This window comes from Argentina anserina, chromosome 2 (assembly GCF_933775445.1).
Source record: "Argentina anserina chromosome 2, drPotAnse1.1, whole genome shotgun sequence".
Classification (NCBI taxonomy): domain Eukaryota; kingdom Viridiplantae; phylum Streptophyta; class Magnoliopsida; order Rosales; family Rosaceae; genus Argentina; species Argentina anserina.
Window position 1 is genome coordinate 3,525,284 of NC_065873.1, and position 27,448 is coordinate 3,552,731.

The 27,448-nt window shown below is 36.4% G+C and overlaps 3 protein-coding genes across 3 annotated transcripts; 1 reads left to right on the forward strand and 2 right to left on the reverse strand.

Annotated features, from left to right (window-relative positions):
* Positions 1–4,487: 4,487 nt before the first annotated feature.
* On the reverse strand, positions 4,488–8,403 carry LOC126785362 (PI-PLC X domain-containing protein At5g67130). Its single transcript, XM_050511027.1, has 9 exons — positions 8,262–8,403; positions 8,080–8,145; positions 7,820–7,942; positions 7,586–7,723; positions 5,888–5,986; positions 5,351–5,654; positions 5,014–5,237; positions 4,814–4,900; positions 4,488–4,698 (listed from the first exon to the last, which is right to left on the reverse strand). Exons 1-9 carry the CDS (start codon positions 8,268–8,270, stop codon positions 4,546–4,548), a joined length of 1,203 nt encoding a protein of 400 aa, XP_050366984.1. The 5' UTR covers positions 8,271–8,403; the 3' UTR covers positions 4,488–4,545.
* Positions 8,404–16,585: 8,182 nt separating this feature from the next.
* Positions 16,586–21,587, forward strand: LOC126785346 (probable receptor-like protein kinase At1g49730). The gene is made up of 9 exons (XM_050511009.1): positions 16,586–16,728; positions 18,101–18,652; positions 19,009–19,290; positions 19,393–19,654; positions 19,759–19,811; positions 20,132–20,199; positions 20,337–20,426; positions 20,653–20,737; positions 20,820–21,587. The coding sequence occupies exons 1-9, from the start codon at positions 16,650–16,652 to the stop codon at positions 21,362–21,364; spliced, it is 2,016 nt and encodes a 671-aa protein (XP_050366966.1). The 5' UTR covers positions 16,586–16,649; the 3' UTR covers positions 21,365–21,587.
* Positions 21,588–23,776: 2,189 nt separating this feature from the next.
* On the reverse strand, positions 23,777–26,432 carry LOC126785350 (uncharacterized). The gene is made up of 2 exons (XM_050511014.1): positions 26,253–26,432; positions 23,777–25,693 (listed from the first exon to the last, which is right to left on the reverse strand). Exon 2 carries the CDS (start codon positions 25,668–25,670, stop codon positions 24,078–24,080), a length of 1,593 nt encoding a protein of 530 aa, XP_050366971.1. The 5' UTR covers positions 25,671–25,693; positions 26,253–26,432; the 3' UTR covers positions 23,777–24,077.
* Between the last annotated feature and the right edge of the window lie 1,016 nt (positions 26,433–27,448).

The window sequence follows — 27,448 nt, forward strand, 5'->3', positions numbered from 1 at the left end:
TTCATGCAGACAACCTCGCTTAATTTAAAGGGACAAATGACCAGATTTTTGCCTCATAGTTGTGGAGGCAAATGCCAAACTCTCAACCCTATCAAATGTTATTATACGTATGTCACAGTCCCAAAATTCAAATGATAAAAATTCGAATTCGAAGTCATGAAAATTCTAAAAAAATCTCAAATATATTGAAATCATCTTATTATTACAGTGTATCGAAACTGATTCTACAACATGACTCAATCGACTTGAATAATACATAACAAGTTTATACCTCAGTATTATAACCAATGGAAATGTAAAATTCACTCAATCCTCACCACAAACAGAAGAAAGATATATTTAGAGTAAACCATCCGAATATGCTAATCTCCACCTGCAGAACTATCCCATACACCATCGAATTGCTGCACCGGGATTGTAAACACAAACCTAGTAAGCTTTTCAACTCGTATGAGTAAACCAAAAGTAAACATACATCGCATACAAAAGAAATATGTCAAATAACATTTAAAGACAACATACTCATGTGACACTAAGCAACCCATCTGTTACCCAAAATCATTTAAAAACATGGGTACTCATGAGACTCATGCAACCAATTTGTCACCCCTCATGTAGTACACCGAGAGGCACTGGACAACCCATATGGTTACCTAAAATCATGTAAAACATGGATACTCAGAGACCCAGTACTCATCTGTTACCCCTTATGCAGTATACCGACAGACACTGGGCAGTCCATATATATCCAATGTCACTAAAAAATATGGGTACTCATGAGACCCAAACAACCCATATGTTACTCCTCATGCAGTACACCGGCAGACAGACTAGAGCTCTAAATGAATCGTAACTGTCACTCGGCCAAGGCTTGGTTCCGATACTGTCAACACGTCCGAAGACATAATTTTTTTTACCAAGACTCAATATTAAAACCACGTACAATAACAATCCACCCATATTATTGTACTACAACAAAGCGACTCTTGCTCAAATAAAATAAATATAATTACCACAATATAATTCATTGGGAAATAAGAACGTAACAGTATATAATATAGCAACCCATCTATATGTATCGTATTTACCATTTTATACACATATACAACCCACTATATTATATACATGTTATAGTTCGATCTTTTTAAGAAAACGTAAATATGAGTCACCGCTAAGGACAGACTCGTCATAGTGAGATTTACTCACATTCACCATAGTCCATAATCACTAAAACCTTTTTAAAATCATTTATTAAAATAGCATTTCACTTACCCATGAACCGTAGACGATCAAGTTCACGTAATTTAAATAAAACATATTTTTAAAATAACTTTTATAAACTAGTGATGCAACGACTATGGTGACAACTCAAACTAAATTCAATAATTATTATACTACTTCGATCATGATGATCATTGTGAGGTTTACTCACCTTATTTCCCGCGTGCAACTTTCACGACACCGAAAGCGATTCCCTCACTCGTTTCGTCGGTCACCTAATAGTATGATAAAATACTTAGAAAAACGGTACGTAAAATATCAGGTGACGATCTCTGTACAACTAAATGTTGTTCATAAAACATTGTTCATATTTTACTGTTTACTAAACACTGTTTGGGTTTTACAAAACACTGTCCATAGTTACTGTTCACGAACACTGTTCATGAGCGTAAACACTTCAATTTAACAAAAACCGAAAAACCCCAATTTAAAACCTACAATTTATTTTCTTCGATTCTTCTAGTACACAACGATTTTGGTTAAATTTTTTTGAGGGTTTGTAGCATAGAAGGAGACCTTCAAAATGTGACAAGAATCTTACCGATTGGTTGCCGGAGGAGAGAGATCCGACGAGTTGAAGTTCGGCGAAATATGCATTTTTTCGGGGGAACTTCCGGATTTACCGCTCCTAAACGGCGGCGAGATGGCGGGTGGCGCTGCACCAATCGACAGGGGACACATCAACTTTTCAAACGTGACAGTGCGCCACTCTATGGTGGCCGGATGGCGGAGATCTGGCGGCCCAAAGTCGGCCGGTCGGGGAGAGAATTTCAGGATTTTTTTCGAGGGTGAACAGTACCCATGAACAGTACCGATCCGAATTTCTGATTTCTCTCCCCCTTTTTCTCTTTAATTCCCCTATTTATACTATTTTCCAAAAATGTCCAAATACATTTTGATTCGTAACTTCTTCATACGAACTCCGATTTAGGCGTACCGCATGTCCACGAACTCTATGACTTCCATGAATGAAGTTTTCTGAGATTCCTAACGGATCCAAAGTCAATTGTTGACCCGTCTCGGTAACATTTCCGTGTATAAATCGATCGAACACTTTCGTTTTCTCCCTCGTACTATATAATCGGATCACCACCAATTTAAATATCTTCAAAAAATAATTAGTAAATAATTAAAAATTTCCGGGATATTACAACGTAAACCCTGGAGTCCTAGATATAATTCGATCATCTCATCCCGTTTCGGGGTCTAGCAAGTATGACTTTAAGGCTTTTATTTTTCAGATAAAAGAATTCAAGGAAATTAATTCAATCACAAAGAACTTTATTTGGTACAATCTATATAGTCTATCATAATTTAGAATGAACATCACATAAAAGGAAAGAGATCGAGTTGCACCATGCCACCCATTACTAAACTTGAATGTCCTGCGTTTGCAATTTCATGAGCCACAAAATAATATGCGTTTGCCAAGTATGCATGCTTAAAGTGAATTGACATGAAACTGCTGAAAGCGCCCAGAAAATAATATGCGTTTGCCAAGTATGCATGCTTAGTAGATCCATTGATACGTACTATGACTACTATCAATCAGAAGTTTGGAATCTTCATCTGCTAGGATCTTAGTGTGTCCACTTCCCATATAGTAAAGCCGGATTTCGACCAGCTCTTAAGGCCTAAACTTATGCAGTCAGAACTCTGAATGGCCAAAAGCTTTAGAGGAAAAGCCGGACTAGTAACCATTTCTGATAATGAAACCAGCGACACCCTTGCCCCCTTGGTGTTGTTGCTTAATTGAACTATCAACATTAAGCTTGATGAGCATAAAGTTGCAATGAAGGAACTTTGTTCTAATGCATATGGTTTCTGTCTGATAAGTATATACGTCAGAAGTAATAATTCAAGGAGGAAGCATTAGAAACTAATTGTTAGAAGTAATAGGTATATACGTCAAGTATGGGTTTGTTAATTACTTAATTACATTATTGAATATTATCGTCGTCGATTGTAATAATATTCCGATGCCCTCTTAACCCCTAGGTGGTGACACCCACTGTATCTTATAACAAATGCACCATAATTGACTGGCAGCCAGAGTAGACAAAGATATGAACATGATTCTTCACTTCTAATACTCACATGGTCACCAACACAATCGTCCCATTCAACCAGGTCACCATGACAATCATAAAATAGTTAACAAGATAGGCGCAGCTCAATTAAGTTAAACAAGATAGTCATATATATACAGCTAAAGGTGACAAACGGCCGGACTGGTTCGGTCCATTTTAAATAGACTAAAACCGTGTCCGTACCATATTCGGGCCGGCCCATTTGTTTAGATTTTAAGTCCGATCAAATCCCATGTCGGGCATATAAGACACAATTAATATTAAAAAAATTATGTAATTAAATATTTGTTTTATATAACTATTTAGAATAGTAAATTAAATAAAATACTATAACACATTTTATAATCTTAAATCTAAAACGTTACATATGTCAAAACTATGACTTTTTTATCATTACTTTGATGATATTTTTGAAAAAATGTAATTAAAATAATGAAATAATCAAGAGATCTATATTTAAAAGGTCTAATATTCAATTCTCATTATTATAAATTTTTAAATATTTATAAAAATAAAATAAAATAATGTGTTTAACGGGCCGGTTCATATTTTATCACTACTTTTATAATATTTGCGAAAAAATATATTTAAAATAATAAAATAATCAAGGTTTATATTTAAAATGTATAATATTTAATTCTCATTATTATAATTATTTAAAATATTTATAAAAATAATATAAAATTATGTGTTTAACGGCCGATTAATATTTTATCACTATTTTGATGATATTTGTGAAAAAATATAATAAAAATAATGAAATAATCAAAGTTTATATTAAAAAATCTAATATGTAATTCTCATTATTATTATTATTTAAATATTTATAAAATAATATAAAATGATGTGTTTAACGGACCGGTCCATAAATTTATCGTGTCCGGGCCTTGTCGGGCCCAAAATGAACTCGGGCCGGACCCATGAGTTAAAATATATAGGTCAAGCCCGACCAATTAAAAAACAGACTCAAGTCATGCCGGACCGATTTTTAACGAGCCGGGGTCGGGCTTTTCGTCCCACTTGCCGCCTCTACTTAATACAACCATAAGAAAAGGTTGGAAGAATTAAACAGACATGATGAATGTTTTCTATACATCTTATATTAGAGAATCACATGAGTTCCATTAAACACCAACTACATGTTGGCTAGAATAAACAGTTCAGGTCATAAAATCTACAATGACAACAAGAAGGAAAGGGTCACAAGAACACTCCCAAACAACACCGGTCCTCTATTTGAATAACCAAAGCTACTATCACTCATTACTGGTGCACCTTCCGGGACTGAAGCAGCCTCAGGTGGGCATGTTCCGTAGGTCACATTTGCCTTCGTCAACATGAGAATTCATTATTAAGCATAAGTAACACTGTTATCTGAAACTGCTGTTCAAAATCATCTTGCTGATCAGAGACAACCGAAATAAATAGCATTTTCCGCTCACCTTGCAGTCGGCGATGCTTCCACACCCGCAAACTAAATGACCATTGACCACATCTACAACTTTAGGAGCCCCGCCACCATCACTTCTCTGAATCGGTTGATTAAGGAAAATAAATTAAACATATACAAATAATCTGAGCATCTTTCTAAGTAAACTACTAGCTAGTACTCTTTTTTTTTTCTATACAAATTCATTGATACCTTGTAAAAATCAACAGCAATGAAATTAGGCCATCTTTTACCAGCCACATTGTAACATGTATTAGCCATGTTAAGCAATGAATCTGAATTATCTTTGCAAGATTGAGGGAGGGTTGGGACATCTCTGAAATAGTTCACTAGGACTAATGATCTAGCTGTTGTGTTCATGGCTGATGATTCTGCACGGTTTGGACATAATCCAGCTTTCATGCCACCATTTCCATCTGTATATTTCAGTTACATCAAATTCTCTCTAATTTTATAGAAACAAAAAAATAAAACTTCAGAAACAAGGAAAGTAAATTGTACAGAAACCAGAAGAGAATAATGGACTCACATTGGTTTTCTACCATGTAACTCCACTGGTAGGCAATGCCTTCTTCAGCCTCTTTTCTTTTCTTGGAAGTGAAGACTAGCAAACGCTGATTTTTCTGGATCATATCAGCAACTGTTGGCCAGTCACCGCCTTTTTTGGGCATTCTTGAAACTGGGAACCAGAATTTTCTCAAGCCGGCAGCATCAAACACTTTTGTCAAGCCCTTTGGTGATGTAACATAGTCTTCAATTATAATCGTCACAATTTCAGACGGGTTTGCTTGAAGAAATGCTGTGATTTCCTTCAGTTCTCCAATGGCAGGTTGCTGATATATATAAATTAGATCCTGCAAGATTAGTGTTGTACTCGACTGCCGCGCTCTAGTTTCACACTTTACTTCACTTCTAAGATTTTACCGACTTAGCAGTTCAAATGAATTGAAATTTACGCGGTGTGCCAAATTACTATATTTGTCATAAAAGTAACTTTATAGTTAATTAGGATTCTATTAACATTTAAAATAATTTCATCCGTTCGCAACTCTGCAGAAACACTTACAAAAGCTGTGTAGTTGTAGCATTTGCCACCAGATGAGTGACATAACCAAATGTCACCTAAATAGTCATACATGTCCAGCATTAAGCCTCTAACACCATTCTGCAAGATGATCATACAACTTCATAAACATAATTCATCATTCTAAAGTGAAACAAGAAATCAACTAATGCACGAATTGTGCATGCATGAAATGCAGAATAAGAAGCAATTATCTTATCACTGTACGTAGTTATTAACATTAATACACCTGTCTGATTCCCTCGTTTTCTTTTGGTCAATATATATCTGACTCCCTTCAGGGGCCGGGTCATATGTTTATTGTAAGACTGTTGCTTATGGGTCATATATTTTTTGTTAGGCCGATGCTTAATTATAGAGCAAGCATGCTAGGTACATATCGCAAGTAGTCATCATTATCATATTCATAATATACTCTTTGTTTTGTTTTCTGATCATTATAATCATCAATATGAATATATATTCATTATAAGTATATGCTTGTTCCCTTGCACAATTAGAATTAGAAAACTAGACAAACAAGAGGAGGAGGAAATTATCAAAGTCAAAACGCACCTTATCCATATCAATTTGAACTTTAAAAAGAAGGTAGGTAAAAAAGTCCTGAAGACTTGCTCATCCTTCTACGGTTGTACAAGCATAAAATACATGATATACTTCCTGGTAAGCCAAGACTTTAGACTCAGAAAGTACAACACTGCCTAAGCTTCTTTCCTCATAAGTACTTTTGAAGTTGAGCATAGTTTCATGAGTTTCATCTTCTTCTCAACCTGTTTAGCAATTCTTAAGTTCCAAAATTCCTAGAGTTATGCTACATTAATAAACCTTTAAGTACACGCGTGTGGATGATTTAAAAATGTAGATGATTGTGAGATTTGCAGATGAGTCTGGATTTAGCAGTAATCATGAGCATCTCACGTAGATTAAAACACCAATAGAAAATTTGGGTAGGATATTTCGAATTGTATGAATAACCAGTACTGCTCAAACCAGAAAAAAGAACCACAATACTACCAAAGCCTTCATTTTTGATTTAAACGGTGTTGTGGGCAAATAAAGTGTGGTCGGCAAATTTAATTCTCTACATTTTACCAACTATCTTTGCCAAAAAAAAAATTTCCAAGCTTTCACTTTTCAACTACCAATATATTTATTGATATTTATTGATATGCAAACATAAATAGCAGAATCTGACTAGGAAGCCAACAATCACGTTCATATAATAACCTGCTACAAGAGAGATGACATATTTTCTGAATTCCTAAATGTGATCATACTTAAGGTTTAAATTCAAATTTCGATAGAAAAGACACAAATTAAAACCATATGATTATGAATCCAGAGTCCAGGCTCATCCAATCTTCTAAGTTTTAATCATGTGTGTATTTGTCGTGTGAATCTCTGCTTTCTCCTACTTCCACATAAATTACTGGTGAAGAAAAGAAAAATGATTTTCATCTTCCAATCTATTATTCTGCCTCAATTATTCATGTATTGCTGGGTGTATTCTGCCAAAGGTTTGGTCTTTTTACAACTATAGTACAAAGTTGTAAGCTATTGATGAATATCACAAGTACTATCACAGCAAAAAAAAAAAAAAGGTATTGATTGTTCTTCCCGAGAAAAGCACAAGATAAAAAATATAATTTGCAGAAAGGTAAAGAAGATAAGGACACGTACATTGAGCTGATCGGTGATGGAGTCCTGCTGGTTAGTCGGAGCCAGAATCAGGGATCCCGTCGCTGACTTCTGACCTAGTTTGGCAAACGAATTGTGGGTTGTTAACCAAGAATACTTGTTAAACGGCAGCGTTTTCACCTGTTCAAGTGGCCACACCATCACTGAACACTGTTACAAAGGAACATGCAAAAGAGCCCAAACCAAAGCTGAAGAGATGAAAATCAAGTAAACTACCTGAGAAATTGGACTTATGGGTTTCACTCTGGTGCATTTCGGCACGTAATTATTGTTTGCAACGCAGGTCTCGCAGTGCAATCCTGAGTCGCAGTCACTGTTCTTGATGCATTTCTGTCCCTCCTGGAAAATGGCAGAGAAAACAGAGCAGAGATGATGGTTGGTGTTTGTTTAGTTGATGAAAAATGTGAAATTTAAGCAAAAAAAAGACATGGGTTTTCAGTTTGATGCTTTTGGACCATGATTGCATATAGAGATACCTTGCGGGCTGAAGAAAGTGGAAGGAGACAAAGCAAAGAAAACAGAGTTGCAATGAGCACGAGTCTCTGCAATTGAAAAAGGAAGGAAAGGAAAACCAGAGATGGATCAGTCAGCCATACACAAAGAAGAAAAGAAGGTAAGAAAATGATGAGTATAAGAAGAAGAAGAAGAAACTGATTACATGCTCCATTGCAGAGAAGTTGAACGAAGCTGTTCCACACAGAAACCTAACCAAATAAAATCAGGAAGAACGCAACAAATATATAGAGGTTTTTAGAGTTACATAAGCAGCCCCTTTGAGAAAACAACTAGAACCCCAAAACCCAGACTGTAGCAATGTGAAATGGAGGGGGTTTTTCTAACAAACCAGAGTATTCAAAAAGTTCTTTAGATGACTTGGTTAGGTTAATTTTGATTATTTTGTCCCACACATCTTCCCTCTTATAAATTCTGACATGCAATTCAATAGAAGCTGCCGAGTTGACAACTCGATAGTTGGTACTTTGGTCAATACTGGAATGCAGCAAACCAAACTCAGCAAGTAAACAATAAACAGAGCAAACAACAGGCCACAATCCATTAGGAGGAACCAGCGGTAATGGAAACAAATTTGTCGACTATTATTTTTGTGTTTATATTGTATTTACCATTTTAAACTCATTACATGTGTTTAATTGCTCAATTATTATCTAAATATGAGTTGGGAAAAGATACATGACATGAGTTTTAAAATGTGGGCATAAGAATGATGGTCGGCAAATTTACTTCCGCAGCCCATCGTTTTTCATGCATTCTCCATTTCTCCAACCCAATGAGCTATTTGGAGTCTCTGGGCTATATTGTGTCACACAAAATCAACACTGTTTATTGATTTGACATTAACCGTTTCCAACACAAGTGTGTTACAAGCCTACAATGAAACACTTTAATAATTTTTGATATGTTTTGTACTTTTTAATTTCTATACTATCATTTAATTACAATTTTACTCTAATAAATTATAAAATTTAATAAATGTATTTAAAACTCAAAATTTTATTTCATAAAATTAAAATTACATGAAATTTAACTAATTCAAATTACATAAATTATAATTACATAGTTTTAAAATACTTGTATTAATGATCATTCAGTGTATCGGTCAACATTTCCGAACAATAATCATCATCAGATGGTGGGAATAACCCATGTTGCCTAAATTATCTTATTATGAACTATTACTTTTTTATCTTATTTCATAAAATTAAAATTAAAATTTCATGGCAACTTAACTAATTTAAATTTCATAAATTATATTTAATGGTTAAAAATACTAGTACTCATGATTATTCAGTGTATCAGTCGATATATCTTAATAATATCATTTGCATGTATTTTTAATTATACTTATTTCCGGAAACAAAGTTAGAAATTATCCATTCTATTTTAAATGATTATTATTTGTCGCTTTTATTTTTAATTTAGTTATTAGTTTAAATAAGTGATTTTTTTGTTCATTAAAAGTTATTAGTTTTATATCGGTAGTGTTGTATATTTAAGAAGATATTACATTAAAAAATACGAGTTTAATTCGAGTTTAATGTTGTAATATATTATTTCAACAAAGAAAACTACAGTGTTTTTTTAAATAATGAAATATATATTTACTAAACAATGTTTATTTGTATATATAAATTATTCACTAAAACAACAATAAAAATTATTTTCAAGGCGGGACCCACGTGTATTAGTGTACCAGAAATAGCCCGAAAAAACTATTTCTAGCTCTTTTGGACTACTTATGGCACACACTAACCCATGGGTTAGAGACTGAGTGTTGTGGGAATTATAACACAATAATCCATGAGTTGGGGAAGACCTTAGCACTCAGGAGAGAGAAGTTGTGGGCATATTCACTCATTCCGTAGAGCATAAAAAAGTCTCATTTATTATCAGTCAATTTGGTTCGAGGCATTTAGTTGGAACTAAGCTCATCTCTTGTCAGACCAAAAAAAAAACTCATCCTTGATTATCAATTGATGTTGATATTGCCAAAGTACATGGTATTATCGTTGTGATGATGTGACTTGTGAGTTGAAATTGCTATCAAATTTAATGGATATCACGAGATAGGTGGATGATGATATACAAGATAAAATTTAATTTTGAAATGACAAATTTATTTAAATTTAACATAAACTCAAAAGACTAATTCAAAATTGTCATACCGTTTACAAATTCGGTGATTTCACAAAACAATATATAAACTATTGTCCATTTTATCTTTTAGTACTTCACATTTGGAAACTATCACATTAGTACCTCAAGTTTATATTTCAGTCTCATTTTGGTTTATTCTGTCAATTAGTGAGAGATGAAGCCACTAACAGAGATAATTGACGGAATGAACCAAAATTAGGCTAAAAATCTTGAAATATAGACTTGAAATACCAATGCGATTGGTTTTCAAATTTGAGATACTAAAAATTAGAATGAACAATGATATGGGGTACTGTTTGGTGAAATCACCCTTACAAATTAAGTACAACCATGATAGGTCGTTAATTAAAACGTCTATTCGTTAATTAAAATGTCTATAATAAACCATGTTAAACATCATCGTTAGTATAAAATAAGCAATAATCGTTCAGTCCGGGAATTCAAAAGGGCCTCAAAACTTATCATGTTATTGGGGGATTTGAGTTGGATTATAAAACTACTACTGAAAATAAATCATAAATTACTATTTATATGATCAACTTCTCTTTAACAAACTTAAACCAAATTTACCATTACATCACATAATTACAAGTTCGAACACATCAGGCATTCTAATTTGACCAATTACATATTTATTAGACACCAATACAATTAGAGTCTTAGGGGATCATCTAATCATGCAAGATTTCAATTAACATTTAGATTGACTTAGGGCCTAATCTAAATTTGCATGCAATTGAATTCAATAACACTTAGAGTAGAAATCAAACAAGATTACATTTAAGCACCAAAATCTTTGTTGGATACATGTTTCATGTATGGCGTCACCCACCATGGTCTCACATGTAAATTTCCAGAATTTTTACCACTTTAATTAACACAAACCGAACATACTTAGGGCATGATCCGATTTGTGTCAATATGGTTGATGAATCTAGCACTTAAACACAATCTTAGGGACTATATCCAAGCACTAAATTCATATGCACATATCTGAAAATTATCTAAAAGTATGAGAAAGATGATTAAAACACAACAATAGAAATACAAACTCAATAATTATAGGAAACCATCAATTCGGCAAAGAACCAAAAATCCAATAAAACAATCTGAAATTTTGATTCTTAATACAAAACAATAATCTCACACAAACATCATACTACAATCTTCATAGATAAAGTATTTTAGAAAATCAAAAACAAACAAAGCCATGGAGATGAGTTGCGAGAATCACACGTTGTATGAACCTTGGAGGTGTGTCTTCAATGGTGATTTCAGTGGAGATGAAATTTGTATATGGGGAAGAACGACTTGCTATTTTTGGTGAAGAATGTTCGAGGTAGTATTTTGTTAGAGTTTTTGGCTCTTGAATGCAAATGAGAAGTGATCTATTTGAGAGGTGAAGCCATGTATATATAGAGGGAATATGGAGGGTAGGATGCACAGTCTCCTCTTTGATGTTGCCTCATTTTTCCTATTATAATGTCATGCTTTATTCCCTAAATCATGTCATGTTTTATTCCTTTAATGATCATCTTCTAGCTTTTAGGTTGCATATGCATGGCTTGTTGATGATAGGACTCCATGTGCATGGCTTCTCCTTTATTTTCTCTAGTATTATCTCTTAAATTCAATCTGAAAATAAGAAAATAAAATCATAAGTAAGAGATAATTAGTTTCAAAAATTATGTCCTAATCTAGACAATTGTTGTCTTAAAAAAGACACATGTAGTATATGAGCTCAGCGAGATTAGAAAAGTTTCTAATTTGCAAAAAAGAATCTTACTAGAATAAGTAAGTTATTAGAATATAAAAGTTCATTTAAGAAAGTTTCGCAAAAAGAGTTTCAGTTCAAGTAGGACTTTCCCAAATGATACGTTTCCTAGTCTAACAAGGATTCCTATTGCAATAAGGACTCTCAAAACGTAGAAAGATGAAAACTCCTAATCCACTAGGTTTCCTAGTCCTACAAGGATTCCTACTCAAACTAGGACTCTAGACCAATTCTGCGTTTTTAGCTCATGTAAGCACATAAATGCATCAAATTCCGCCCAAGACTCTTGCTACAACTCAATGACTCAATAGTACAACAATAAGGGTTAATCAAAGTACAAATGAAGGTAAAAACATGTTAAGAACGTCGCACAAAGTGGTCATATCCAACCACAACAAAAAATATTTTTAACTTTACCGTACTATTATTCACATCAAAATTGTCAACACCATCGAGACATGAATACAACCGCACCAGCTATTTACTTGAAAAAAAATCATGTTGAGTCATATTGGGTGAGTCGAGATGACTAAGCGAGTAATCCTCAATTTAGTTCTTTTGATTTTTGTTTGTGTATTTAGTAATCGGAATTTACTCTTATGTGCATGTTTGCATGAGCTGCATCTCCTCATGGTTAATGTACACAATGATTTTGTATACGAAATACATCGAAGTGATGTCTGGCTGCATGTGATGGCTAGTGAGACACTGAGATTGTAGCGAATAGCAATAATGGTTATATATTTTCTCTTTTACACCAAATATTATCGATCGAATGCCCCACCCTATGTCTATTTGTTTATTGAATCATATTGTGGAATCATCAAATGTGTTTTTAAGCTATAGTTCCCTTCTATGAGTTCTGTCTTCAAGTGTTTGCTTGAAGCAACTTCTTTCTTTAGAAATTTGTAACTTATAAGTAAGAAGTTTGCCCATATTGCTCTCTAAATGCGTCTCGCAAGCGATGTTGCTTCATTGATCACGCGTGTATTTATACAACATACTGTAGAGAGATGTTTAATGTTTTCTTTCTCCCCAATTAGCCACTCTAGTCTACAGCTCAATTCCCGTCCAGAACAATTTCAGGGGAGTTACATTTCAATTTGGTCAAAACTCTACTGTAATGTATTTAGATTCTAGAAAGTTAGTATGTTGTACTTTCACAGATAATTTATTTTTAATTTATAATACATTTGCTAAAAATACAATAATTGTTCATGTTAATATATATGTATATATATATTGCACCAAAATAAGATTACATTAGATGAAACATTCGGTGGTGGGACAAAATTTCCCCTACTCTATCCAACCAAACACTGTTAGTCACAAGAATATCACATAAAACAATAAATATGAGCTAAGAAGGCTTAATCCTGAACTAATCAAAACTAATTTCAGAAGTAGTCGATGACCTACTCGCCACTAATCTTAAAAAGAGAACTGTTGTAATTAAATCACACACCAAACATCCCACATATTTGCATAGACAACTTCTCTATTACATTGACACGCAACAAGAACTGACTTTTAAATAATCATTGGAAATGACATGCACCATAAACATCAACGACACGACTAGATCCTACATATAGACACCCTAAACCCTCACTCAAAGAGGAAGGATGACAAAACCACTTAAAACAACGAAAACACAAATGAAAACATACCTATGTCAAAAGATCCAAGCCCACCTAAACTGACTGATCCCAAGCCCACCGTGGATCTCTAGAAACCGACCGGCCAAAATTACAACCAGCATGCCACGTCGTCGTCTGCTGCTTGCAAGTAAATCCCTCTGTCGACAACACTAGACATCGTCAGAAACCATCGCTGTATATGGCGCCGATGCATGCACCTCACCAAAATCCAACTCAGCAAATAGCAATGAAATCTAACCTGGAGTCGCACCGCAACCCAGCCCAGCCAAACGTAGCCATCGCATCCCCATCTCATACCACCACGCACCGGCAAAGGCTCCACCAGCTGACGAGAACCCGACTAGCAACCTATGGCAGCACCTTGGAATCGCCTCTAAGACTGCCTACTGCAACCAGAAAAACAACGCAGCAACCCAATCGCAAAAAGGTCGTCCACTCTCTCTCAATCACCACCAATGGCCGCCATGTTAGGCCACCACTTGACCCTCCATAACACCCGTCCGACAACAGCGTTAACTGACGTGTTGTTAGATGGAGACATAAATTTTCTTTCGAAACCCTAGAACGCTTCGGTTTTTGTGGAGATTGGGGTGTATGAGGCTTTGAAATTTTGTTAATTCCTTTGATAATTGTTCGCTTTTGAATCCACAATACTAGTATAACATGGCTAGTACTGCATATATATGGTAATACGTGATGTTACTGGAATTAAATCTGGGGGACCTAACCTCGTAGCCTTGTATTCTGATGTGTCAGCTCAGTGAGATCTGCACACAACACGTCAATGTCAAAGGGCCAGCAGTGTGCCGACCTTTGACCCTCCGAATCTTAAGTTAGAATCTAGTGCGGAATAAGTTCGAGAGTTAAGGACTTAGGAATACATTACCTCTTTTAAGTGGTTTAGGCAACATATTTATAAGTGCATTGAGAAATGTGTCTGATTCTTCCTTCAATGTGGAAATGTGCGTCAGCGCATAACGTCTATCATTTAAGCGAGCCACTGTGAGTGGCGTTAATGGTGATACTCGTGCATGCAGTGAGGATACCGGACCAGATTGCCCACTAGCGGGGCTAGCTAGGGTTCCGGCCACTGTTATGGCAGCCAAAATAGGAGGAGATTAAGTCGGAGATCATCACATTCGAAGGGTGGTGTTAACCCGTGACAACATACATTTTCACCAGGGATACTAGGGCTACATTAGACTCAAACTAGTACTTGTGATTCATATCGAACTATGCAATTTATGTGGACACAAAGTAAAATTTATGAGATTCGTAATAGTTTTTTTGGGTGCCAATTTAATATTAAAAGTAGTCATCATTTTAGTACTCATATCCAACCCAATTTCTCCTCATTTTGAGCATATTGACTAAAGGACATGAGAATGAGGGTTCCTTAATGTATTTTCTATAAATGAAAAAAAAACAACATGATGAATTTCTTCATGCCAACTTTGTCAACTGAAATCATCTACCTTGTTATGTGAACCAAATTTTGATCGCCTGGTCAGCAGTTGAGCAGTAGATGGGGCTCAACTGCCGTCCGATCTGGCCAAATAGTTAGATCAGACAACAGTTGAGTGCCACCGGGTGCTCAACTGATGACCAAGGGAACATGGTTGTATGTGAACAAACCAGTTGCCGTCAAAGAAACATTATAAGAGTTGATAATTAGCAAAGTAAATTTATCTTCAGATAAACCCAAAAACGAAACAGAATATTGTAGGCCGGTCGCAAATGAACGTCCCTCGTCCCTTTTGAACCTGAAAGAGTTCGTGTAGTCCTCATATACTGTCAGGCTACCAGCATGAGATGATTGGACACATCAGGAAAGTTCCCAATGAAAGCCAATAGCTATTTTCATTTTATTGGACCACTGCTGCTAACATTTACTATATAGTATATACCAACGTTGTTCTCTCGACTTAGTACTAAATACCATCTGGAAAAAACAGAAGATTAAGGTCCGTTCCTCTCTCACACTCTAGAGGGGGGGGGGGGGGGGAACTCAAATTCGCAGAATTATCTTAACCGTCCAGATTAAGGGGGAAAAAACTCATATTGAAATGGATGTGGTTCAAGAAAAAAAGAAAAAGAATCACAATAAGCCAGGTTAAGTGGACAACCAACGTGTGTAAATGTATAATGACATGGACTACGATACTTGAAGTCTCACTAGGCGAATCCTATCGTCAATGAGAATGTTGATAACAAAAATGCTCAAAATTAACAATGACATCAGCAACAAAATTAGTTTTCCGAAATGCATGTCTAGAAGTGAAAAAATAATAATAATTCAAAGTTGTTAAAGTTCTAATGTCTTTCACTAGTTTGGTCAATGTCCAAAGTGGTTCAAAGCGTCCGTTCACTACATTAATCACAAGGTTGAAATCGCCTTCAACTTTTAACATTGCTGTAGCCTTCTCCTTTGCTTGAATTGAATGCGGTTTGAACATGTAATATATACAGTATATATTGTCCTTGGTGAAACTCTTCATATTGATCAAAATAAATGCAGACAAATGTTACATGTCCCTTTCACATCGTATTCAGGGTTTAGTGAATTGTATTCATTAGGGTAAACCTATCTCAGTTATCTGGGATTTCCTACTTCCCAGAAGACAAATGCTCAGTGACGCGCTCTATTACTACTATGAATTTCCCTATAAATTTCAGAAATTGAGCAAAATTGAAAGAATTTGATTCCAGAACTTGGGCGGGCCCCAAAATCCAGTACACTCCAGAGTCAAACAAGACCCTTCTCCCTCTCTCTCACATGCTTCACTCCCCACAGTTCTCACAGCCTTCCTCTTGTTTTGTTTTTATGGTTCCAATATGTGTTAACACCCCCTGTCATTGTTTCTCCACAAACCCCACTTCAACCCCACCTCTCTTTCTCTCTCGCTCAGCCCACCTTTCCCTCTATTCCTCTACCATGGTGGTCTACAGACATGGATTTCTTCTGGGTTTTCTTGCTCTTATTGGACTGCACCTAATCCCTCCAACATTGGCTGGTTAGTTGATTTCCTGGCTCACACTTGCGTTTTCTTGTTTCTTATAGCTCTGCTTTGGCGATTGTTTAGTTGGGTTTGCTTCTTTTTTTTTTTTTTTTTTTTTATGTTGTGTCTTTCAGTTTGATTGAAGAGCCTGCATTTATGTTTGGTTGTTTTGTATTCTGCTGCTGGTTTGTTTCTTATTTCCCTGTCATTGAAATTTTGATGTTCTGGGTACTTTTTGGGTATTTACTGCTGTATTTACTAATTCTGGAGATGGGTCTATTCCAAGTCGTAGACTTTTCTAATTTTGAGGCGAAACCCGTGAGTTCATGTTTTATTTTCTTTTTCTATTATATTTTGCCCTGATTTTTAATGGTGACTTTTTATGGGATGTATGACTTTCTGGGGAGTTTGGAATTTGGCAAACTCATTGCTTTGGTGGTGGTCCTGGATGTAGTTAGCTTGCACCTTGTTGTGTGTTTTTCTTCTCAAAGTTGCAGTTTTGTTCTATAGAAGTTCATAACCAAAATGGTGAACTGCAACTGGGTCTTTGTAGTTTCAGACTTTCAGTAACCTCTCTGGTTTCAGTATTTTTTTTGCCTCGTCGAATTGTATATTCTTCTGTCCTCAATAAAGGTTATATCTTATAAGTATTGACATGTTCTTATATGTGCTTGCTTGGTGCTGCATTTTACACCAACATGGTGAGAATGTTAGAGGATTGCATCAATGACAAGTGGAACATTTAGCTTTGTTTTCTTTTCAGTCAAGCTTTATCACACTAGAAGTTAACTGACCTCTTTAGGATAATTTAAGAAACTAAAGAGTATCTTCGCCTGTGGACAGAGTCACTGCTGATTAAGTTTCATTTTGATAGTAAGAAACTAAGAAATATGCTGAATTTATCTTTTTTATTCAAAGCCTTAGTCTTTTTAAGCTCTGTGGACGGGGTACATCACATTCTATATCTTTTCAATAATGAGTTATAGGTGTTAAACAGTAGGGGCTACAGATGGTACTGAGGTGTCAATGGGTAACATAATTTAGATTAAAACACATTGCGAGTTCAATCCCATCAAGTCTCTAATAAAGAGAAAGTACATATATGGAAACCCAACACTCTGGAGCCAGACTGAATATAAGATTAAAAATTTGCATGTTAGTACATTGGACATCGCTAATGCAAGATTCGGATTTTTGATGTGTTTATCTATTTTCTGTCAGAGTCTTATGTCCTCCTTCACTAAGCTACTATTTTTTTAGAAGGCTTCACAAAGCTACTATACCTTTATATCATCACATAAACATGATGAGCACTAATTATGGTTCCTTGTGATCGATACCGGAAAGTTTTCCTGTGAGTTAATGACAATCTTTTTTACCCTTGCAGACTGTCCATTAAATTTAAGTAGATCAAATGCTACTCTAGTTGCCTCTTTGTGCTCGAATAGAGATGACAGAGGGAAATGTTGCCGCTACATAAATGCTTTCGTTGCGGTATCTATTGCTCAGTATGCAAATGCCACAAGCAGCTTAGGAGTACCTTCAAATTTATCCGACACATGCCTCGATTTCATATCGCAGACTTTAGAATTGCATGGAGTTCCCCAAAATGCAACAGCTTGGTGTGGTTTGGGGACAAAAATCCCAGTAAATTATGAGTGTAAGGGTCGAACAACTGTTACACAGATGCTGCAGTCTCCAGAATTCCCTGATGTTGTGGAAAAGTGTAAAATACCACTTTCAAGGGAAAGTAATTGCAAGAAGTGTATAAATGCTGGAATCGGTTATCTCCATCACCTATTAGGAACTGAAACTAATATAACATTTAGTACCTGCCGGGATGCAACTTTTGCCGCGGTAGCAAGCCAAATTGATGATGCTTCAGCTATTGGCCTTGCTAGCTGTTTCTTTCAAGTCCAGGGGCTAAGTTTACTACCAGGTAATCAAAATTCTGGTAGAATATGAGATTTATATTGTTTGTAACAAAGGACGTGATCTGGTTCTAGTTTCCCACTATTTCTGATCTACTTGGTGATCTTTTTATTTATTTAATATCACTGATTCCCATACTAGTCGGAACTCGTTTCTTATCTTTACATTTCAGTATGTAAATCATGCATCATGTTGTAATAGTAGTAGTTCAGAAGTCAGCATCTCTGATATTCACAAACACACACATTATTCATGGTTGTGACATGATGTAACAGTTATAATAAATGGATTAGTTTTCCATATATTTTAGTATCCAAAGATGAAACAATAATAATGCAGTATCATTTGTTGCAATGGTTTCAGAGCCGTCACCATCGTCCACCCCAAAGGCATCTCCAAGTCCATTGGTGGCTGCTAGCCCAAACCAGCACTTGTTGGGCCTACCCTTAAGCAAGAAGCACCATGCCTACCATCTGACCCTGGTTCCAGTTATTGGCATTACAGTAACAGCGATTGCTGTAATTATGTTTTTAGTCTTGATAGTTCTTATTCGTAAGAAAAGCAGAGAGCTTGTGGATTTCGAAGATGTAGATAAGACATCTAAATCATTTCCTCCACCGCATCCTTTAAAGAAATTTCAGGAAGGTACAATTCTGTCTCTTCTCCCTGGTAGTTTACCTTCTTGGTGTCTGATAATTGTAAATAAATCATTTCATTGGGGGTGTATTGGATGCGACTCATGTGCAGGTCCTCCATCAATGTTTCAAAAATTCAGCTACAAGGAGATAAAGAAGGCAACAGACAATTTCAGTACTACAATTGGACAAGGGGGATTTGGAACTGTGTACAAAGCTCACCTTAGTGACGGTTTAGTGGCAGCAGTCAAACGGATGAACAAAGTTTCTGAGCAGGGGGAGCATGAGTTCTGCAGAGAAATAGTGCTGCTGGCCAGATTGCATCATCGACATCTTGTTTCTCTTAGGGGTTTCTGCATCGAGAAACATGAGAGGTACACATTTATGTATCTGATCAGAAAATAATTTGTGTATGTTTTTGGACATCATGAGCGTGGCCCAATGCTTTATCTGGATTCTGTTCTAACTTCCATGGCAGGTTTCTGATGTATGAGTACATGGCAAATGGTAGCCTGAAGGATCATCTTCATTGTATGTTTCTTCATCTTTTAAATAAACTGTGCCGAGAATGGTGCAACTGTATAACAGTTTTATAGAAGACAATTGTGTTTTTTTTTAGATGTTTTTTTACTGCATTTGAAATAAACTTGTGTATGGTCTCCAACATTGCTAAACAGTTATGACTGGTTAACAGCATCTTGGTGACAGGCTAGCTAGATATGGTGATTCATTTTTTTTTTGATAATTACATGCATTTCAAATGCTAGGAAAGACAGTAATATTATCACTCTTTGATTTAACTTTTATTTACTAATGTCCCATGGTTTCTGATTAAGTTTACTCTCATACAGCTCCTAATAAAACTCCTCTAAGTTGGCGAGCTAGAGTTCAAATTGCCATTGACGTGGCAAATGCACTGGTAATTTGCTGAATTTTTTTCATTATAGACTGACTACAATTATTCTGATGTTTCAGATCTGTTACTAACTTCTTTGCTAGCTAGATACATCGTGAAAGAGCTTGATTTTAATTTCTAATTGCTGTTTGTATATGCAGGAGTATCTCCATTTCTATTGTGATCCTCCTCTCTGCCATAGAGATATCAAGTCCAGCAATATCTTACTTGATGAAAATTTTGTGGCCAAGGTAAAATAGTGGCTGTGTGCATAATTGTTTCTGATAATTAACTACTATCATTGTCTTGAATTTGTCTCTTAACAGTCAAAAGATTTCAGTTTCTCCTCTTTTATGTTGGCATTCAAGATGGACTGGCACTTTGATATTTCTCTTAATATTTGAGTGTGTTTGTAATGCATGCCAAGTACATCTTTAAAGGGTTTGAACTTCAAACAAACTTTAATTATTCTTTCAGATTGCTGATTTTGGCCTTGCACAAGCATCAAAAGATGGCTCAATTTGCTTTGAACCGGTAAATACTGATATCCGGGGAACTCCAGGTTAGAGAAATTTCTATTATTAGAGTAAAACATGAATTTGATATTTGGTGCTTATGATCTTCAGCATGTGGGATATTTTCAGGTTATATGGATCCCGAATATGTTGTTACTCAGGAGTTAACAGAGAAAAGTGATATATACAGCTATGGTGTCCTATTGTTGGAGATAGTGACTGGTAGAAGAGCAATACAAGACAACAGGAATTTGGTTGAATGGTCTCAAAAATATATGGAATCAGAATCAAGGCTACCTGATTTAGTCGATTCCCGTGTAAGGGACTCATTTAACTTGGATCAGCTTCAAACACTCATATCTGTTGTCAGTTGGTGCACCCAGAGAGAAGGCCAGGACAGGCCTTCAATTAAACAGGTGCTTAGGCTTTTGTATGAGAGCTCGGACCCGATACATAGTGGATTTATAGCATCTATAGATGGCGAAGAGTACGAAGAAACAGAAGGAAGAGGACGGAACAGTAAAGGGAAGATGCATAGGAATGACATGATCTCTCACAGTGGGGATGGTAGATATCTGGCTTCTTCTTCTAGTACATCCAGGTCATATTGTAGCAGAAGCTTCTTGCTTGAAACCGGGTCTCCACAATCCCCTCCGAATATATTGTCTGTTTGATGCATGTATACATGTGCTGTAGTCACTGATAAGGGGGACTGGGGGAAGCGATTGTGTATGCATATTTGAAATTAGTCATTTGCTTCGCCTCAACTTTCAGAGTCAAACAATTTCCGGGTGAGAGTAGTGATAAATCATTCTGTTTTTGTCTGTTTTTTGGGGAAGTAAATTCATGTTTGCTTTTATTGGTCTGAGGTTGCACAATTTTGTAAAAACCAGCATGTAGAAGGGAAGCAATTTTACAGGAGTTAATGTATTGATGTACATGCTTTCATATAACTCAGAAGTGTTGAGATTTTTTTTTGGTCGAATGGTTTTAGAAGATGTCCTCCATGCAGAGCGATAGGTTCACTAACTAGATTGTCCTAGAGGTCCAGGAGAAAGATCGTCATGCCATTATTCGAGAAGAAAACCTCAAAATCCAAGGCCATACAATGGAAGGTTGGCTAAATATATCCCCCGATTTCCACAGTTATTACCTGAGCTATGGACAAGTTTTTAAGTTGTTTGCCTTCTATTTCCCTCTCCATTCTCCAAAGCCCTCGAAGCCTTTGCAATAGCAAAGTCTACGTACATATCCTTCAGTCCTGTCCGTCTTCAAGAACTATGAACCAAAAATGCAAAAACCTTCGACAAAATCCTACGACAAAATCCTACAAACCAAATAACAGGGTTGGAACTTGGTTGACAACTATAGTTTTGATCATGATCATGAGTTGAGAAAAACACTGTACTTTTAATTGGTTGGCCGATTTCTTGCATACCCGGGTTGCATATTCAATAATTTGATATACAAGGACGTAACAATTCTGTTGTTGGTGATGTTTAGCCTTTTAGGACATATTCTTGATCATAATTATACTAAATGTAGTGACTTCTCTAATTTCCTATTAGTATATCTAAAACTAAAGTTGAGTGAAGATAATTGGAACAGTGATCAAAGTTCATCGAAGACTCGAAGTAAACTTGTACAGTTAGGATTATGAAGCCACACTCTGGATTAACATTAACTAACATTGATTCAACAAAATTCCCAACTCTTTCTTCCCCCGCTGTTTATATATCTCTGATATCTGCAGAAGGTGCTATCCAAGCCAATGAGTCCATCAAGTCACAATGTTTTGACCCTATTGGAGTTCTGTTGCCAACCCTTAATGCTTGCTTCACTATAGGCAATGGTGGCATGGAACGAATGTCTTCCTAAAATTTTCTGGAAATATGAGAGCCTCGAAAGGATATATACTAACAGATATTTCTTGGGAGCAGGAAGCGAAACTTTTAAGAAAATCTCTCAGCGAATATAATTGTTGAGATTGGAGTAAACGTCAGATTCCGAAACAGAGGTAGAAGATTTTAGCAGATCAGTTTTCACATGAACAATCTCAAAATCGCAGTTTGTAATCTGCAAGGATTTGAGATTGGAGTTTGAAACTACAAACGTCGCTGAATCATCACCCACCGAACAAGAAGATAGTAACAGGTACTCGATGGAAGGGCACCTAGATAGCAAGGAATGACTGAACGTCAAAGATTTGAGCGACATTGTTGTCAAAGGTGGCAAGCTTATAGACTTGCATTCTTCTGCATCTATTTTAACATGCTCCAAACTTAAGGTAGTTATAGATTTCGCAGAGCATAGAGGGGTTCTTTGGGGTAAAAGAGTACAGGGCTGCATGTTCATTTCCACCAATGCTAATCTCTAACTCTGACGCTTCTACCATATTGGAGCCACCAACTGAGGAGTTCGTCATGCGAAACCTGAGTTTATTCCATCGTTATGGAAGTACTCCAACAACTCATCTATCATCTTTTGTGGTAGCCATAACTGATCCAAAGACCCTTGAAGAATGAAGATTGGCCATTGAGGACTGAAATTCATATGGGCTCTAGGACAAGAAAATTGCCTTTGACTTTATATGTCTAAACTGTTTCCTTGTCCTATAAGGATAGAGCTAGCAAATGCATTTATATAACTAAATTACCTTAAGCTTGTTGGAAACAGTTTCTTAAAAAAAAGAGTTTGATAACTCTTGATGATAAACTAATAAAATTAACTATGCCGTGCCTAGTAAAGTACAGATCGACAGATCGTAAGGATTTTAAGCTTCTGTCATTATCGAGCTTGTGTCATCATCGACCTAACATGAACTTGAACTATATGCACCTTAAATCTGATGCCGCTTTTGTTGTTCTTCAGTTACATGCAAATAAATAAATATACCAAATACATAATGCTACTACTACCTCCTTTTTTGTGAAGGGGTTATCCGAATATTATCTTCTTTGATCAACAAATTTATAATGAGAAAGGTGTTATTTAGAATCATAGACACCGCACCTATTTTAGTGCATCACACTATGTTAAATTCTGTCTGTCACTAATCATTTAATCACACAGAAAAGTAACATACAAGTAAATTTACAGTTAGATCTCTCATAACCAGTTGATCAGTGTGTCAAATAACTGGGCATGAGTCTTGCATAGATATGTCAATAGTACGATCAAATCTATGCAGGACACATTAAAACATAAAAAAACAACATGCTCCCAGCTTTCTACGGTCTCTTTTTCTCTTTATGTATTTTATAAATAAAATAATGAAAATGGCGAGGGAGGAACACCAGGCTTGCTAAGCGTACCTCATTCCTTTGGCGAGCACAACATACATTGAGAACATCAGACCACTGCGTTAAGAACAGCAACCCGATATTTTTAGCCACCGCTTGCTGCCAGGAACTTCCTCTTGCTAACAGGCTCTTCAAGCAACACCACCACATCGGTCACCTTCTCAAACAGCTCCTCTAGTTGATCAACACCAAACTTCTGAAAGTCCAAGGGTTTTTTGTACCTTTGCTGGTAGATCGCCTCAAAACAACCCAAAAATATCCGACAAGAGTAGCTAACAAGAATCTCCTGCAACTCATATTTGAAGTCTTCGAGGTTATGGTCATCAGTTACACATTTACCTGATGCACTCAAATTGGTCTGTCCTTGACACCTATCATCACGTTCTTCTACAAGTAATCTTTCCTCCTCTGAGAACTCATCTGATGAGCCATTAGCTGTAATAATAGTAATATTCTCTTCCTGAGCCCCCTTCCCTTTCCTACTATTATCCTTCCCAGTTGAAATCAAAGGTGGGGCACTAGGACCTGTATTCCAGTTTCGGAGGTAGACAATTTTCTTCTGCCCTTTACCATCTACAGCTATCGTGTCACCCAACTTCTTAAACAGATTAACAAGCTTAAATGCACCATACTCTGATATATAGAGAGGTCTTCCGAAAACTTTCTGATACTCGGAAGGGACTCGAGTCAGAGGCATGCAACCTCCAGAAAGTTCAAGTAACTTTTCAATCTGTCCCCTAAGACCATTTAAGTCCCCTGGTTGAACCCACCAAGTAGATTCATTTTGATCAGCAGAAGTACTAGGTCCAGCAGGAACTTCATTGAGACCTGATGGGAGACTATGTGACCTCAAAGCACCGCCAGGCATCATTAAGGAACTACTGTTATATTCAGACATGGATTGTGACACAATCGAAAAATCTCTTGAATTGTAATAGCTCTGTGAGATCCCTCTGTATGAAATAGCTTCTTCTTCAGTTTGGTTATCCATAGGATCATTAATATGGCAACCCATGAAATAGCCAGCAATATCAGCTTGTCCTCCACGAGGATGCATTAGAAACTTGGTTGTAGGCAAACAGCCTTCCCCACGGGCCACACTAGACCAGTCCCAGACAAACTTACCAGCATTGCTGAGAGCAGATGAAACGCCCACTCCAGAAGGTATCACTAGAATCACAGTGTACCCACGTTGGCCAAGTATATGGAGCGCTGGAGCAAAATCAACATCCCCAGATATCAGCATGATGGAAGATGGTGGAGGATTGTCAAGGGCAAACAAGAACATATCAACCAAGATGGCCTTGTCAGCAGCATCCTTTCTTCCATTTGGAACATCAACAAGTTTAACACCAGTTCTCTGACATCCCTCGCGGAGCCGCCTGGGGAAGGCATTGAAGTCCCCATACGCAGCAAATGTAACAACAGCTCCTTTTATAACAGGGTGTACCTGCAAAGCCATTCTGATGTTACCAGCTACGTCTTCAGGACGAACATCACTTGGAACAGGGCAGTTTTCAATATCCCATAGGATAGCAACCGGACCTTCAGCAGGGCTTCGGATTGGCTGGTTCATTGGAGCTTGAAGTGTGTTCATGTTTGCATCTATCATATAAGATCCTCTTTGTTCGGAGGGTTCTGAAGGCACTATTGATGTTGATGAATATTGGAAAGCCATCACAGTTGAAAACTTAAGTCTACCTGCTTATGCAGATAAAAGAAAACGATAAGCAAAAGTTCAACCTGTTATATAGAAACATAAAGTTTACAGAGTACAGTTATACAAATCTAAACTAGGCACCCAACAAATTTGTATCATATTCTGGCTAAATGCATTGTTGAGCGAAATAAACCTTACAACCAAGTGGAAAAGACATCCCCATATAAGAAACCCTAACTACAGCAATAGATGCACAAAGCTCAGGAGCAACAGAACAAGCAAACAGCTGCAACTCCGATCTAAGCGAACTCCATCCCACCGTCTGCCCAAGTCATTCAACTCACATTCTTAAACATAACTACGTTCTTCTTACACCTAGATACAAACTATCTAATTAGCCATTTCATTACAAAAGGTAACTACTTTTGCATCAAATCGATTGCAATCAATAACTTGAAACAATCCTAAAATAGTTGCTAATTTTGTAATTACAACCCTAAAATCAATCCCAATGATGATAATCCGATCAAAGCCATGATCAAAAATTCAATGTAAAGATTAAAACTTTAGGGCAATAAGAAGAGATGGAGAAAAGGGTACCTCATATTCGTCTCCAAAGTTGGATGCTTTCCCTATAAGCCAAGCAAACACAGATGAAGCAAAAACCCAGAGGGATTATAAAGAAGAGGAATTGGAATCTGGAATCGAGTGGAAACCCAGAAAAGAGGCGAGGGGTTTGGTGTGGGAATTGGGGGACTTGTGAGAGATTTTAAGTCTTGGGGGATTTATGAGGATTGTGTTTGATTTGGAGTAGGAGACTTGACTGAAACTTAGCACCTACATGGCTTTTTGGAATTTAAGAGCAATTACTGTGGATTTGGGCTTCTTCTTATTTTAAAATGAAGCCCATAGAAACAGTAATTGTACGGTTTTAGCAACCTGTTTTTTTTTTATTGGTAGTAAAAGATGATTTATTACTGAGTACGAGCGTCGTACATGAGGGCATCTTGGATAAACTCAGGAGCATTAACAAACCGTTCACGGGTTACATCATTCTCATAACCATAATTAGCTAACCTATGAGCAACTTGATCAGCTACCAACTAGAGACCGGATGTCATTAGAGAACCAATGCGCCGCCGAGGGGAGATAGATCACAGTCCAGATTCCAGAGCATTGATTCAAGCCATACGAGAGTGACTTTCTAGTTTCTAGACGTAGTGAATGTAGCTGCATGGTCTAGATTAAAGACAGACCACCACGATGAATATATAGCCTAGTACTTTCACATGGCTCTCCGAAGATATGAAAACTTCCTGAGCCGCAAAACATGCTTGAAATTGCCTTAAAAAAAACGACCGTGGTGGTCACCTTTAGCGCCACCAAAAGGGATGTTTCGTAAGAAATCATATCCATAACTAGTTCGATAATCTATTATTATGGTTAATTTACTATATATCTTACATTCGACAGTTGATAACGGATATTATTTTTCTAAATCTCACTCACAAAACAATATCGACCGTCGGATATATGATGTATAACATACATTGATACATATTATAATTTTCCCTATTATTGATCATAATTTTTTCTAATTTTTTTTCTCTTCTTTGTTTGTTTTCTTAAATTTTGACTCTTTCTGTCCTTGATAATGGCCTATTAAACATTTTATAGGAAATATCTGTATCTGAAAGTATAATTACCAATTTTACACAAAATTTTAAGTTGGATATGGATTTGTCTGCTGTGTAGATTACAAAATCATCACTATTCAATTGCACACAGTGCACATA